The 16328-nt window shown below is 35.8% G+C and overlaps 2 protein-coding genes and 1 pseudogene across 2 annotated transcripts in view; all 3 read right to left on the reverse strand.

Moving 5' to 3' along the window:
- Window positions 1-384, reverse strand: part of LOC125840836 (homeobox-leucine zipper protein ATHB-9-like) — a 46998-nt gene extending 46614 nt beyond the window's left edge. The window contains exons 1-2 of the mRNA XM_049519807.1: window positions 301-384; window positions 8-162 (exon numbers count right to left, since the gene is read on the reverse strand). Of these exons, the coding sequence (XP_049375764.1) occupies window positions 8-40 (33 nt within the window). The 5' untranslated portion in view covers window positions 41-162; window positions 301-384. The remainder of the gene's footprint in view (window positions 1-7; window positions 163-300) is intronic.
- Window positions 1-16328, reverse strand: part of LOC125840877 (homeobox-leucine zipper protein ATHB-14-like) — a 39400-nt gene that overhangs the window by 2860 nt on the left and 20212 nt on the right. The window lies entirely within an intron of this gene.
- On the reverse strand, window positions 64-16029 carry LOC125840837 (putative late blight resistance protein homolog R1B-16; annotated as a pseudogene).

The raw sequence follows: 16328 nt of genomic DNA on the forward strand, positions 1-16328 counted from the left end.
GTCTTACCTCTAGATCAATATGATCAACAATGTGAATCATTGAGCCCCCACCCTCACAAGGCCTTATGAGGTAACCACTGGTAGCATTTCAGGCCTGACAAAACTTGTAGCAGGAGGCCCTGTTGGGCCACCAGTTGCTGTCGTCAGAGATCGTTCACATATCTGCATGTTTTATGCCAGAAAAAATTCATCACAAAATGACAGGTTGTAGCTATAGGCCTATAGCCTGCTTTTGCAACAATAGGCCAGTAGAGTATAGAAACATTGGTCTCAAGGTTTTGAATTATGCCTAATACATACCACAAGACTGCCATCCTCCAAACTTGTAGTGTATCTCAATGTCCAAAAGTCACGAGAAGTTGCCAATGTAGTTGGAGCATAAGTCTAACAAAGAAACACATGGCAATTTATTGAGCACAAACCTAAACAAAATGTGAACGCATGGTATCAACCCAACAAAATGTGAACGCATGGTCCCACCATTGCCAGTAGGGATTACACTTAGTACATTAAGACAACGGCAGTCGCGATACCAAGAAGGACGATCTTTGAGTATCTCAGCAACCTGAAAAGTTTTCTACAGCTTACATAACAAGGGTAGAATAAGATAAAACTCATAGCAAGAAAGACAATTGAAGTACCTTCGTGGGCTCTAGACTCACAAGGCCGCAGGCTGTCACGACCCAACCCACTGGACCGTGCGAGCACCTACATACTACCACCTAAGTAGGAGAACCCTCATATCCCAATAATTAAAAACCTGCGGAAATTTAAATAAAACAGAAATAAAGTGTACTAACAATATTTTATAAATAGAATCTTTAACACACTTTGGTTAAGACTTGTAAAGTAATTAACACCCCAAGGATCTAAGTCTAAACAGGTACAAGAGCTACTAAGAGTACAAATTGGACATAAATAATAACTGACATAGCTCCCACCATGCGGAAGGAAAATTAGAAGCTGCTGGGGAATTCTTCATCTTCACCTAAGGAAACATCACCAACCTGCATCCAGACTATGTCAAAAGACATAGCAAGAGTAGTATCAGTACAACCACACGTACTATTAGGCATCATCGGTCAACCCGACGTCCACCGCATAACATAAGAAACCAACAAGTAGATCATGAATTAAAACCACTCGCTTCTCCACCTTTCCCTCTCTCGAGATACCAACAGATCACACTAGTAGTCTAACTACTAACCCCTTTCCAGTCAACCTACTTGCTAGGTTCTTGATCATAGCCTAACCATTCTAACACATAGATAATTCTCAAGTACAACTACAACACGTACACTAACCCCACTCCTTACCATTACAACACACGACTCCCTCACTTGGACATTAACAATTCTTGAGACGTTGACTCCCCACCTCCGTTTCAACTTCCATTAATATAATTACCAAGTCTACTCAACATAGAAGAACAATCAAGCATAATACCTCATAACCATAACACAACTCCGAGAAATACAACATCAATTATCATTATGATCTATGTTCAAATTCACATTCTCCATGTACACAATTATATCACACCATTGGTTCTCTCATGGAACCCAAACCCAAACTGTTAGCATACCGAAACGTGGTACCCGATCCAATAATTATGCCGAAACGTGGCACATATTTATGCCGGAACGTGGCAACCGATCCATTCAACACACCACAATCACAATCACAAGTATATCATCACAGTCATACAACAAGAGGTGATTTATAACATATAGTTCTTCGTTCATACTCATTCACATTAGGTATGATCAACATGTTTCTGTCACGCCCCGAGCCTATACCCTGGACGTGGCCAGCACTCGAGAACCATTGCTGGCCCCAAGCGAACCCTTGGTCTGGCTTACTTACTCAGCGGAAGACTTAAACATAAGAGATAAAGTTCATGCAATAACTTAAAAGATAATAACTTAGCCAAAATGGAAACTCAAATCTTAAACGGATACAACTAAAATGAATAAGACTAAAGAACTAATATTATTTGTCTGACTGTCTTTGAAACCTCTAAAACAACTGAGATGAATGTTGGGACAAACCCCACAACATCCTAATGAACTAATAATAAAACTGAAAGCAATAAAAAAGAGTCATCTGGAATGCAAGGAGGCTCACCAACTGACTCTGGAGTGCTCAACTGGATCAACGAGGCGCTGGATGTTGATCCTGATTACATGCATCTGCATCATAATAGGATGCAGGCCAACTGACATCAGTACATTGAATGTACGAGTATGCGAGTTGGAATGTTAAACATAACATAGGCTTGAAAAGATTCTGAAAGAAACACTTACCTTGGCTCTTCTCAACTCATGAATAACTTAACTCAATATAAAGCAATAAAACACATGCAATATATGTAAAACTTGTAAAACAGTGGAAAAACAACTTAGTTCGTTAAGGAAATGCAATAACAAACTCAACTTTACTTATATAATAAAGTAATATAGTTTCTGTGGGGAATTCTCTAACCGACAACCACCACTATGAGCCTAAGTGATGGTACATAGTTTTACCTCACGCTGCCAAGGACCGTCCTATACCTTGTCGGGGGTATAGAACTTAACTCACTAAGTGGATCCACTAGTCTATGCTAAAAGCATCTTAAGGAGTCATCTAAAAAGTATGATCATTTACTACCCATGATGGCTACATGGTTTATGGAGACTTGAGTTAATACGAACTCGCATCCCCATATCGGTGCTCAATACTACTCCCAAAATATACTTAGCTCATATGATTTAAAATCAAAACTTCTTTCTTTTGTTTGAGATAATTACTCAAAACTTTAGCTTAAAAGCTCTCTTGGAAATCGATGTTTCCCTTTCTTATTCAAATGTGAAAACATTTAAAACTGGGACTCACACAAGTGGCTTCATCTTAATTGGAGAGCATCGCAAGAAACTTGTAAGTATATATTTCACAAATTATATAAGTAACATCTTTAGGTTGTCTGATTTATACACTTGTATCTAAATACGCATTATGCAATAGATATTTTTGTATCTAAAAAGTACTTTTTGTTTTATAAAGGCTATTGAAAAGGGTCGAGATCTAACACCAAGCGAGTTACATTTACACGTCCATACACATGGTCATGATGGTAAATCTTTTGTTGGCGAACGCTCTCGAATTGTCCATGTAAGTCCAAAACTTTGAAACCTATCTGAATATATACATGTCATTTCTTATTAGAAGGGAAAACTTGGCTAAAAATGAATAGTAGTTTAGTTTCATGGTTGGATGTTGTTATCTTGCTGCTCAATTGATGTGTGGACTGTTTACTTTACTTCTTGATCTTTGTAATTCGTTCAGATGTTAGAAATTTCTTAGAGTGTTTCGACTTATTGTTAGACTGTAAATCAGTGGTGTAACTTGTTTGCTATTCATGTTGTTTGCTTGACTTTTGTCTCCTTGTAATCTTGATGATTTGGTTCAGTCTCGAGTTCGTTTCTCCTTAGTAAGGTCCTCTTATTTCACTGTTTTGGTTGGCTGTGAAAGTCGTGATTCAGTCATGAAGTCCAAAATCATTTTCTATAGGAAAACATAAATGGTCGTACATGCCTGTTATCCTACATTACGAGTTATTTTGTTTCAAGTTTGTTGTAGCTAAGAATTTGAGTTTAAACGAGTCGGAAAGCTATCTGTTTCAAGCTGATGAAGTATTCTTTTGTGTTGTTTTCTTTGTTAAAGTTCCTTCCATTCTAACTAGGCGACTGTTTGTTGTTTTCATCATCCTTACCCTTAAGTCGAGATGCGACAAAATTTTAGTGTTTACGTCTAAGTTAAGTTCGATTCAATTATATTTGGCTGCTTCTTTCTTCATGCTCCGACTTTGCTCTCCTTTCACTGCTCAACGTTGTGTTTGAATCGAATTTAAGTCTCCACTTTGTTTAGATTATAGTCAGTAAATGCCTACCATTTGTAGTTTTAAATATGAACTTCATAACATGTTTTCCTTATCTTTGTCTTGTTTTGGTTTTCATGAGGATTGTTTTAGTTCTCTTCACTACGGGCGTAAAAGCTGCCCGTACTGATGTTATTTTAGCATCTGTTCTATGGCCCTCTTCCCCCAGTCTAGTAGTTTCACTGAGTATCACAGAGGATTACAAAATGTGCATGTTAATAAAAAAATATGTTATGAGAGTAGAAATGTTTTGAGAATTCTGGATTGCAACATGTTCAACTATTGTGGTAGCCTTCACATGTTTCTTCTACTAAAATCCTAAAACAGGAAAACATAGAATAGAATAATAATAATAATTGAAAGTTGTCCATTTGCAGTTGCGTGTGTTGAGTCAGACAAACACAAACTAGATTTTAACCAAACAAATCCACATGAAAATTACGTTTTCTCAGTTGATTCTTTCTCAATTCAAGTTTGATTCTCCAAACTTAGATGCCCCAAATACTTGTACAATACTAATTTTAAAATTCCCTCTCTTTTTAGAAAGTTCCAAAATTCAACTCATTGTGATTTGGGGGTTTTAAATGGCTTATAAGGAAGAGGGAAACTTGTGTAATTTGTTGTACAAAGAGTTTTAAGATGATTGAGTTTTGCATTTACTGTTAGCAGAGGAATTGTGAGAGAAAAGACACAGTGTGAGAATTCTGGATTACAATTAAATGCAAGCTCAACATTTCAATAGGTATACACTATTGGTCTAATGTATACACTGCTGGTTTAAATGCAGGCTCAGCATTTCAAGCCAAATGTATTAAGCAGTTCAACCTAAATATTGTTGCCCATTTTATTAAGATACCTCATATAGACATGTCTCCAAGATGTTTTCACTATTAGAGTAGCCTAAAATAACCAGAAACTTGTGATGAATCCAATTGCCATGCTAATATAGAATGATGATTCATCAAATCAGTTGTCTTCCTCATGCTGATGAATGGCCTGCACATCTTTTTCTTTGCTAATATAGAATGACGTATGTCTTCCTCATACATCAAGTCAGTTACAATGCTAATGAATGGCCTGCAGAAATATAGAATGATGTTACAGTGAGTTATGTACTCACGAAAATGTCCTGGGCAGCTTTGGGTATTCCCAATATAAGAACTATTATCCAAGTTAAATTAGACATACAACATTTTTGCCTTTTCCTTCCATTATAATTTTATTCCTAATCTTTAATGTTTTCTCTTTATCTCAATTTATTACAGGAAAAATATGAAGAAATATTACGGGAAAAAACAACCTCTCAATTTGATATATTGATCAATGTGAAGCATACTATCAAGCTGCCGGGGGAGAAAAGAAGAAAATAATATTCGGTCTTGGATCTGAAGCAAAAACTTACTACAGGCAGAATCTTTGTGCCTCATCATCTATAGCACCTTCAGTTTCTCAATCAACATCGACAAGAAATATGGATGTGTTTGTGAAGGAAATGATTCCTGCCCTTACTAATCATTTTCTTCTGGTTATTATGGAGCGGGTACAACAAGTGGTTACTTCCATTGACAATCCATCACTTGTGATACCCATGGTGCCTCCTCCTGCTACTACTAATGAGGACGAGGTTGATTCCTTAGTTTCAAGTGATTAGGGTATCCCTTAATTAGTCTCCTTTAGCATTAATTTTTGGATGTTTGTGTTTTTGAAAAGTACAAATTGTGTGATAACAATAGTTGATGAATTCCTTTTGATGTTTTGCAGTGAAAATATGTGATTAGGATTTTGCTATCTACAGATTTTGAACCCTCTAAATATTATTTTATATGAATGTTTGTTATTTTAGAGGTATTTAGTAATTGTTATTAATTTATTTCAGCAATGTATATTTAAAATAAATAAATGAAATTATTTTTCAAGAAAATTTTTATTACAAATTTAATGGCGATTTGGTCGTTGCTATAAAAAAAATATTGGCGACGGATTAGCAACGGAACATTTTAGTGGCAAATATGTTGGCTTAAATAACATAATATTTTGTGACGGATTAGTGACAGAAATTCCGTCGCAACTTTATTTGAAATGACGAAATTAATTATGAAATTAGCAACAAATATTTTGTGACGGATTAGTGACGAAAATTCCTTCATGAATTTATTTGAAATGACGAAAGTAATTATGAAATTAGCAACGAACTATATAAGTATAACGATGGACCAGTCCGTCACTAAAGTTGCAACGGACTCATTTTTCATCGCTAAGAGATTACTAACGAGCAAAATACTAACAGCCAAAAATTCGTCGTAAATCCAGTTTAGCGACGGAATACCATAGATTAGCGACGGATTTCGTCAGTCGCTAAATGCTGTTTTTTTTGTAGTGGAATACTTAGTTCCCTTACAGCTTTTTGAGAAATGAACTCAACTATTTACTCTTTGCTTAACTTGAAACTTAAGTCTTAAAATAAGGTTAAAACGTTTGTTAAAGATTTTTGAAAACTTTATAAACTTTGATTTGACTTGCTTCTTAACTTCTAGACTTGACTCTTAACTTCTCTTGACTTTGATCTTAACTTTCCTTGAATTAGATTATGGATTCAAGGTTCTTGATCTCATGTTTATGGATGATTTCATGATGTTTAGATGTACCTTAGAATGTTGGAATCAACTAGAAAACATAGGTACATTGCTAAGGAACAAGTACTAAAAGGTGGGGAACGAATGGGGAGAACTGGCGTCCCTGGCGCTTTGAGAGGCACGGGGAGCCAGCCCTCAAACTTCAGAAAACATGTTGGGGCACTCTGGCTGGCGCATCGCCCCAAGGGGTAAACTTCAAAGACCCTTTTGGGGGGGGCTAGCTGGCGCGACACCCCACCCCCTTTCCCAGGTGTTTGACGACTTTTCTTGCTCGTTTTTCACCTCTAAACCTCAATGATTCTTTCCCCAAACACTTAGAATCATTAATACCCTAAATATACAATAGATTCAACTTGAAATTACACCCGAAAACATGAATCAAATCATCAAGAAACTTCAACAACATAACCCACAAGAATTCAACGAAACTTTCAACAATGTCATCAACTCAATTTCTAAACTTTCAAAGACTTAAATTCGTTGTATTGAATCATGGTTGGCGCATGGGCTAACTAACCCAACGCTATGTGATCTCACATACCTTGTAGGGATCACCCCCGATGAAATCCATAAGCTAACCTCGACGAAATCGACAAATCTTGAAAGTTCTTCTCCTTTCTCCTCTTCTCCAAGCCCTAGAGTAAAATTCACTTTTCTAAACTGACTAAAATTTGACTTTACCCCAATTAAACTCCTAAAAACTAATTAGAATAATTAGGTAAGGAAAGACTAAATTACCCTTCCAAAATCGGATTAGACTTTCCTTAATCCAACAGCCCAACTTCCAAAGGGAATAACTTACTCATAGAAGTTGGAAAGATCATTCCAACCAGATCTGGAAGTACACCTAAATCATCTTGAGCTAGGAGTTATGGCCGTTTGAAGTTGACCAAAACTCAACTTTTCCTAACTTAAACAAATTTCCAGATTTTCATTCTTTCCAAAAATGACTATTTCCAATTATTAGTTTTTTCCTAGTTATTTCAAATTGCGAGATGTTACAGTTTCGTTCATATACATGCACGATTTACATTAACGCAAGAACAAATATACCACTTTCAATGACAGAAACACAACCCTCACCACCGAACTACTTAACCATGTAAGCATTAATACAACCATACCTAACCCTAGATCATTATCTAAGGCTTCTTACTAGGATTTAACCATATTTCATTCGGTGCACAAGGGCCTATGTATAATTCTATCGTTGATTTACATATATTACACGGTGAACACAGATTTATAACTACTCAATTCATAAAACCTAGCCGACATGGGAGCCAAGCAGCTGCACGGAGGAATTGCAGATAATTTTTTGGTTTTCCGGACGACATGACTGTGAATTTGGCCAAGAATCCGCAAGATATCGCCATCCTCACGCTAGTAATCTCCTTCTCCTTCCTTCCCAAGCTTAGAGTAGTTTTATGAGGGTTTCTAGGGTGTTTTATGACTAATTTAGGTATTTTAGGAAGAAGGAGAAAATAAGATTTTGCGTTATTTGCATTTTGTCTCGCCTATCCCGCTCTGGCGCCAACTTACCCCTCCCTGGCGCCGCCGCCTTAGCGGCAACTGGCCTGCTTTGGTGGGAAAATGGCCCAGAATTTTCTCGAATTTTCATTTCTCCTAAATAACGACGGTTCAGGTCGTTACAATAGATATTAATTTACCCCTGTTCGTCCTCGAACGACTAGTGCATGGGACATTACACGCCTCATTTCGAGTTACTTCTAAATTAAAGAATTAGTCCACTACAGAATCACGACGAATGGCAACTTTTCAATAATTCGACACACGAAGGGTACGATACCTCAAAAGACTGAAAGAAATTGGAGGCAACATACAATAAAAGAACGTGTTTTAATATTACAAAGCCTGGCCCGTCAGGGCGACAGCCCTCCCGCTGAGGCGGGGCCGCTGTGGCGAGATCTCCCACTGAGGCGGGAGATTGGGAAACAGTAAAGGGGGAAAAGAGAAGCATTTTTCCCATTTCTCCCTTAAACTTCCAAAAACTCCCCCAAATCCTCTCGATCACTCTCTTCTGAACATCAAATACAAGGTAAATTTCTCACTCTTTACTCTCTTTACTTCATGTTTGATTAATAATGATTGCATGCTACTAACTGATCGAATTAAAAAAAATGGTTTTGGGGTAGTTTTTTTAAAATGCACATAAGTTGCTCAATTTGTTAGAAAACGTAGAATGGGTACTTCTTTTACGTCCCTAACGTTCCCACAATGTCCTGGGAGTAAGGATTCGTAAAAATATGGTTAAATCGATACAAAAATGGATAGGGAAAGTTGAAGGGTCTCTTGGTGTAAAACTCTAATTTAGGCCTCATTTAGGAGTTATTTTGCCAATATAGTTACTTACTTATGTTCTAGGGTAGTTAAAATACTCTGATCTGCTGAAATTTTGTTGAAAATGAGGGTTTTTGGGACGAAGAGGCGCCATTATCGCGCCTGGTGTTCGTTCCAAATGAAGGCCACTCTGGCGACATTCATCCCGCTATGGCAGCATTCATCTGGGATGATCTTTGAGTATCTCAACAACCTGAAAAGTTTTCTACAGCTTACATAACAAGGGTAGAATAAGATAAAACTCATAGCAAGAAAGACATTTGAAGTACCTTCGTGGGCTCTAGACTCACAAGGCCGCAGGCATGAAATTTTAAACGAGATCTATATGAAGTGATTATAGATTGATTGAAGGGAGGACATACAATTTGCTTGAGGTGACAATTTTGGTATTTCAACACGAGTACTGTGAGTAGTAATCTTACTACAATTTGTATTTCACAAATTTCATGATTTTTACATGGTTTATAAAGTAAATATGTTATCACATGTTTTGAACTTGCATGTGGGACAAGTCTTTTACTGGATATGATATTGAAAAGATTATCTGAGATGATCTGATATTTATAAGATATGATTACCATTATTGAAAGGGTTCTACACTTAATTGTGAAATGGTTTTTTGACTTGTGAGTGTTAAACTTTGAAATAATATGACTTGATAAGACTTAAATGCTCTGTTCAATTTTGAATGCTTATACTGATTACAAGAAAAATATAAATGGGAGTAGACCTTGATGAATCTCGTAGCTAACGGCAGGTTTGTTAGACCTTGTGCACCTTGTAATTACAGATTACCGATAAAGTCCTCGCTAATGGAAAGATTGAATTAGCATACCGTTACCGATATCCCTCGAGTAGAGATCTACCGATATGAATATTTAACTCTTTTATGAGGAGTTCATCGTTATTGGTTACTTCTTAAAGAGAAGGTCACACGGTTTACACGATTCATCCTTGGGAACCTCCCAAATATATAAGATTGATATGAGAGCGTTTTTCTGAGTTTGTTTCTAAAAGGTTACATTGATTTTGCTTACATGAGACAAATAAGATTGAATATTGTTATCGTTTCTGAAAGGGCATTGATTTCATTATGTTGGTTAACATACTAGCATGTTTTCTGACTTGTGCCTCATTAAAATGGTTGTGGTTTAGTATTATTACTTAGTGAGCTAGCATCTCACTCCTCGCTAAATGTTTTACAGAGAATTTAGGTGACATTGGAGAAGATTTCATTAATTAGAGAGTGGATATATAGTATCTGGTGAGCCTCGCATTGCTTCACATGGCAAGAGACTTATTGAATTGCTATGGTTTATTTAGTTCTTTAAAAACTCTTAGAGTCGCTCCATTTTTCATTCCTTTTAGTTGAGTCTTGATTATTCATTCGTATTATAGTCAAGTGACTAGTCTTCGTACTTGGTAATGAATTGGTATTATTGTGTGACAACTAGATCAACGATGGATATTATGTTATAATTTATGGTTGTTATTAGTTGTGTTGTGGATTTCTGAGATAGGAAAAATTCAAGATAGGCCCAAAAACAAAGGAAACTTTTCCTGATTTTCTGTAGAATTCTGGAAAGGCTTGCTTTGGGATTCTCTCCCTTAGCGCAGGTTACGTTCCTAAATTGGGTCGTGACACTTAGGCATGGACTTCTCAAAACTATGATAAGTATGTTGAGGTACATTTGACAAATTAATTGATTTAAAAGTGGAAATTGATTATATTTCTTTTCTCAATTTTAAATAAGATTATTATGCTTTTATAAAATAATTATTTTTAGTTGTGATAATTAGAAGCTCATTGATTAATTTGTACAACTATTTTATTAGGTATTTTAGTTAAGTTTAGGCAAATCCCCTGAATCTTAAATTTAGATTATGAAGGATTCGACTTCTAGATCCACACTCATATCAAAACCCGCACTAAAGTCTGAGAAAATCAGGTTTTATTAAGTAATTTGCAATATCTTTTGTTTGCACAAGCAAGATAATAATTGTGTCATTCAAATATCATGTGTAATAATCAAGAATAGGAAAATATAATTAAGAATAATACAAAATAAAGGGGAAAATGTAGAAGTACCTCCTAGACTATGACCCAAATCCCAGAGACACACCTTAATTAAACTAAGGTCTTATTACCCTTCTGAACTCATTTTTTTTTGTAATTTTGTACACCTTTTTGGCTTACGTGGCATCCAAATATCTCCCACACACCTCATTTGCGTGGAGTCACGGGGTGTGCCACATAAGTCAAAAGGTGAACAATATTATATATAAAATGTGTTCGGGGGAACGGGTAATAGGACATTAGTTTAATTAAGGCGTGTCTCTGAGATTTCAGTCATAGTCTAGGGGGTATACTTGTGCCTTACAAGTGTTGTTTTGCTCTACAAGTTTGATCAAATGAAAAAGTAATTAAGGAAAACTAACCTTTCAATGGCAGATGATTTGAGAAAAGGATAGAAGAAGTTGTTGAGTGGTTGAAATGATATCTGCAGACTTTTATCTTTAGGAAACATCTTAAATAGTCCCTTAACTTTAAATAGTAGGTTCACTTACATCCTTACTTTATAAAATATTGAACATATATGGTCCTTTATCTTTGAAAAAAGTTTTGCTCCAAACTAACCTTCTAAGATGACATGTTTGAATCTCGAAATTCAAAATTCGTCACATAAATTAAGACAAAAAGAGTATTATGTTATATTATTATTATCATTATTTATTTATTATATTTTATCCGACTCCCAAATCCAACCCTGACCCAAGGCCCAAATTTTGAGACCCGACCCAAAACCCATATTCTGACCTCGACTCGAGACCCAAATCCCAACAGTGAACTGAGACCCAAATACGACCTCGAATCGAGGTACAACTTCGGATCCCGACTTGGGACTTGACTCCTATCCCCAATTCCGGGACCTAACCCCAATTTAAGATCCAAATTTTGATCTCGACATTAAAATACAATCAAAACTAACTTTGAAGGTCGGTTATTAGAGAAAATTCTTAAAATCGTAGGTAAAAAAAATCCAACCCAAGCTCACAAAGAGGTGGATAATTTGATCTTGAAATAGGTCATTTTGGCTATTCCAATCTTTTATCTATTTATTTCGTCAGATATATGAAACATACGATTCTACTATTCACATTTATTTTACAGGACCAAAACGAGACATTTCCTCGCTAGTTGGAATAAAAACCTCAACATCAACCTTCATTGAACCCCTTCTTCCTATCATTGCTACCTATGAAACGAGTCCCTCTTTCATTCACTAAAGAAGACGTAGCTAATATTAGAGAAATCGACTTAAAATCGTTGGTCAGAAAAAAATCTGACCTTGGGAGGTCAATTTTCCAAAAATAAATTATTTTTTGAAAAAATTCGCCCTCAGGTGGTTGGTTTTTAAACAAAATAATAAAATGAACCATCCGGGGTTCAAGATGTTTATTGGTTATATATATTAAATTTGTACTCTTAAAATTTTATATTTATGTAAAAAAAATGATTTGCATTACTTGAAACTCTTGTCAAATTCTTACAATAAAATTCAAGCAATAAAAAGTACGACTTACATGTAAATAAAAATAATTATTATACCTTCCAACAATAATCTTGTTGGAGCCTGTTTAAATTTTTCTCACTAAATTGCTAGATTGAAATTCGATCCGTTTATCAAAAGATGAATGTCTGGAGAAGATAAATTTTTCCCATTCAACCAAAAAAGTACCTGCAATAAAATAATCAAATCTTGTATAAGTAAAAAAATCTGAAAGTAATATATAAGCAATAAAATACTATTTTGTAATTTTTTTTAAAAAAAAAATTGTGATTGTTGGTCAAAAGATGAGCAGGCCATATAAATTTGATCATTTTTTTTTGTAACAAAATTTTCTAATGTCTCTATCTATCTATAGGACATAAAATGGAATACCAAATGAATTAGGAGTTATAGTTATCAAAAGTCACGAGAGTAATGAAAATAAAGACAATTAAATTTTATACCAAATGATAACGATTTTAAATAAGAATATTAGGCTTTTATGAAATTGTGATAATTAGAAGCTCTTTGATTAATTTGTGGAACTAATTTGTTAGGTATTTCAGTTAATTTTAGCCAAATCCCCTGAATTTCAAAATTTAGATTACGAAGGATCCAACCTCTAGATCCAACCCATCTCAGACACCCGCATCAAAGTCTCAGCAAATCAGGTTTTATAAAGTAATCTGCAATATCTTTTGTTTACACAAGCAAGATGATAATTGTGTCATTTAAATGTTGTGTAATAATAACAATAGATAAGTATAATTAAGAATAGTACTACTGAATAAGGTGTATTAGTAATATTGAGATTAGTTATACTTGAATTAACTGTTTCCGCACCTGGATGGTATGATACGCACATCCACGGGGTCATTTCCGAGGTCTTGTTGTTCTTGTTGAATTCGTGCAGCAGATTCTGCAAGTATGGGAAGACAACTATCTAACTCAATCAGTTGTAATGTGTTGATATCTGCAAACTCAATGGGTATCTTTATCAAATGAGAGCAAGAACGAAGCATGAGGCGTTCAAGGACAGGAAAATTGTCATTTGTAGCTTTCCAGGACTTGAGAGAATTTGCATCAATTAGTAAAAGCTTCAATTGAGCAAATACACAAACATTTGGATCCCACTCTTCGCCACGACAAGCATTAGGCATCAGCTTCAACACCTCAAGGTTAGGCAACTCAGCTATGACGTCCAAGTACGACCAACTTAGATAAGTTCTGTACAACTTCAACTTCTTGAGCGTTGCTGGAAAGGTCACCGGATAAATGACTGAACTCCAATTATACATTTTTCTTACACTCAATGTTTCAAGTTGCTGCAGAATGACAAGATTGTTGAAATGTCCAGATTTCTGAAAACTTTCATAGTCATCTTGATCTCCATTGAATCCTATTTTTTTAACATTCTGAATCCCCGAAAGAACTTCCTTCGTGCAACAAAGTGGAGATAGGTAAGAAATAGATTGTATATTTGAAAAACTCATGTGTCTTGCTTTGTCAACAGATACACTTGGTTGATTTGGTAAATGAAATTTGTGCAGTTTCAGAAACCTTAATTGCATTAGTCCCCAAATTTGCTCTGGAAAAGTTATATACGATGGAGTATACCCTCGAACAATGAATGTCTGCAGATTCCATAACCTGCAAATTTCTGGAGGTATGTCGAAATTTGAAGGGCAGAGTAATGCTAGGTACCTCAACCAGATGAGGCTTAGTATCTGTAGAGGGAAACTATAAATCCTCATGTATGCCAAGTCCAAGATTTTGAGTAATTTGAAATGAATAAGCTCTGATTTGAAAATAAAATTTGAACAAAAAAAACCAGAAAAGAAAATAGAGCGAGTTCGTTTCAAAAGATTGTTGTTGTCATCATCTCTCAACTGATGATGTCCAGGGGTAAGAAGGGCCCTATAAAGACCATAGGTAAATTTATCAATTTCATTACCGGTCCAGTGCTTAAACGGCTGCATATTATGCCTACTGAGAGATTGGCATACTGAAGGAACATGATTTGGATCACAATCAAATACAAAATCATTGATTTGAGCTTTCTTTTCATCGGATTTTTCAAACAGAATGTCGTTCATGATAAATAGGTTTCCTCTTTGAACTTGTCTCAAGCACAAGTCGTATATTAGATCATGAACCTTACATGATATAATTTTTGTTTCATCTCGACTTTTCTTGCTGACATGAACTAGACATCTGTTGATAAGATCTTGTAAACACTTCTCAGCCTCTCCTTCCAAGTCATTTTCAAAATTCAGGAACCCTTCAGCCATCCATAATCTCATCAAATGCTTCACTGGAATCTCAGTGTCTTCTGGAAAAATTCCGAAATACAGAAGACATGTTTTTAGATCACTGGTCAAGTGATTGTAACTCAACCCGAGAACATGTGAACATTGTTCATCGGGATCATTATTGACAAATGACTTGACATCTTTAGCAACACTTTCCCAATCTTCTATTGTCATTTTGGACTTGAGAAGCCCCGCAACCACCACAATAGTTAGTGGTAACCCGTGGCTTTTCTCTACAATTTTCTTTCCAATATTCTCAAATTCAGATGGTAATGGTAATGCTTCATTTGCAAATGCTACACTTTAAAAAGGTTCCAACTCTCATCTTGATCCATGAAGCTCATGTGCAATGAAGGATTGTCTGAATTAGCATAACAGGCCACTTCATTGTTACGGGTAGTCAACAGTATTCGACTCCCCTTGTTCTGAATTGGAAAGCATCGTCTCACGTCATCCCACGCTTTACTACTCCAGATGTCATCCATGACAATTAAGTACCTCTTTCCATATAACCCTTTATGCAGCATGTCTGCTAACTCTGCCTCATCGTTCATGTCAAATGTGCCACCCTTTGTAGAGCGCAGAAGGCCCAACAAGATTTCCTTTACATTGTGCTGTTGAGAAAGAGTAGCCCAGGCACAAACATCAAAATGAGAACGAACGTGTGCATCATTGTAAACTTCCATTGCTAAAGTTGTTTTACCAATGCCCCCCATCCCAATGATTGGGATGACTTTGGGTTCACCAGAGTATCCTCTAGTCAGATCTTCTAACAACCGTTCCCTTTGATCATCGCGTCCAACCATATTGTTCTTAACCTTCAGAACATCATTTGCTGAACTTGAAAAATCTTGAACCAATGATGCTTGTTTCCCTTTATCTCGAATCTTTGTTGACTCTTTCCTAACACGATCGATATCCACTGCTACTTGTTGCAGGCTGTGATGAAAGTTTCGACGTGTCCTTTTGTTCTGACTCTTACTATTTGCCATTTCAATTTCTGTTAGTCTCAGTTGAATTGTGTATTCAACAGCACTTGCAATTTCTTTTACCTGTACTTCCAAATATGTCATTTCCCCGGAAACATTGTTTTTCTCAAAGTTGTTGAGAAATACTGCCAGGGAACTAACTTTTTCATGAATAGCCCAAAGTTCTTCTCTGTGATCGCATATTAGAGATTGCATTGGCGAATTGGATGTCATCAAGAGCGATTTTATCGTCGTCATAAGAGAAATTAAACTTGCATAAGCCATATTAACAATAATCCCCTTTTTTCCCTTTGCAATTATGACCTGAAAACTGCAGCTTAATGTATAAAAATAATTAAACCCCTAATAAGCAAAAAATGATTGTGATTCAAAGCTTATTGACTAAAAATGTTGTACTATATCTCTATGTTGCTCGGACTCTTTCAAAAAGTTGTCACATCCGTGTCAGATCCGATACACAACTAGCTATCACTATATATAGTGCAAGGAGCTAAATTATACTTTGATAATTAAGGTATTACAAGTATTGTTTTGCTCTAGAAGTTTAATCAAATGAAAAAGTA

This window comes from Solanum verrucosum, unplaced genomic scaffold, assembly GCF_900185275.1.
Source record: "Solanum verrucosum unplaced genomic scaffold, falcon-dt-bn FXZP01000194.1, whole genome shotgun sequence".
In the NCBI taxonomy this organism is placed as follows: Eukaryota; Viridiplantae; Streptophyta; class Magnoliopsida; order Solanales; family Solanaceae; genus Solanum; species Solanum verrucosum.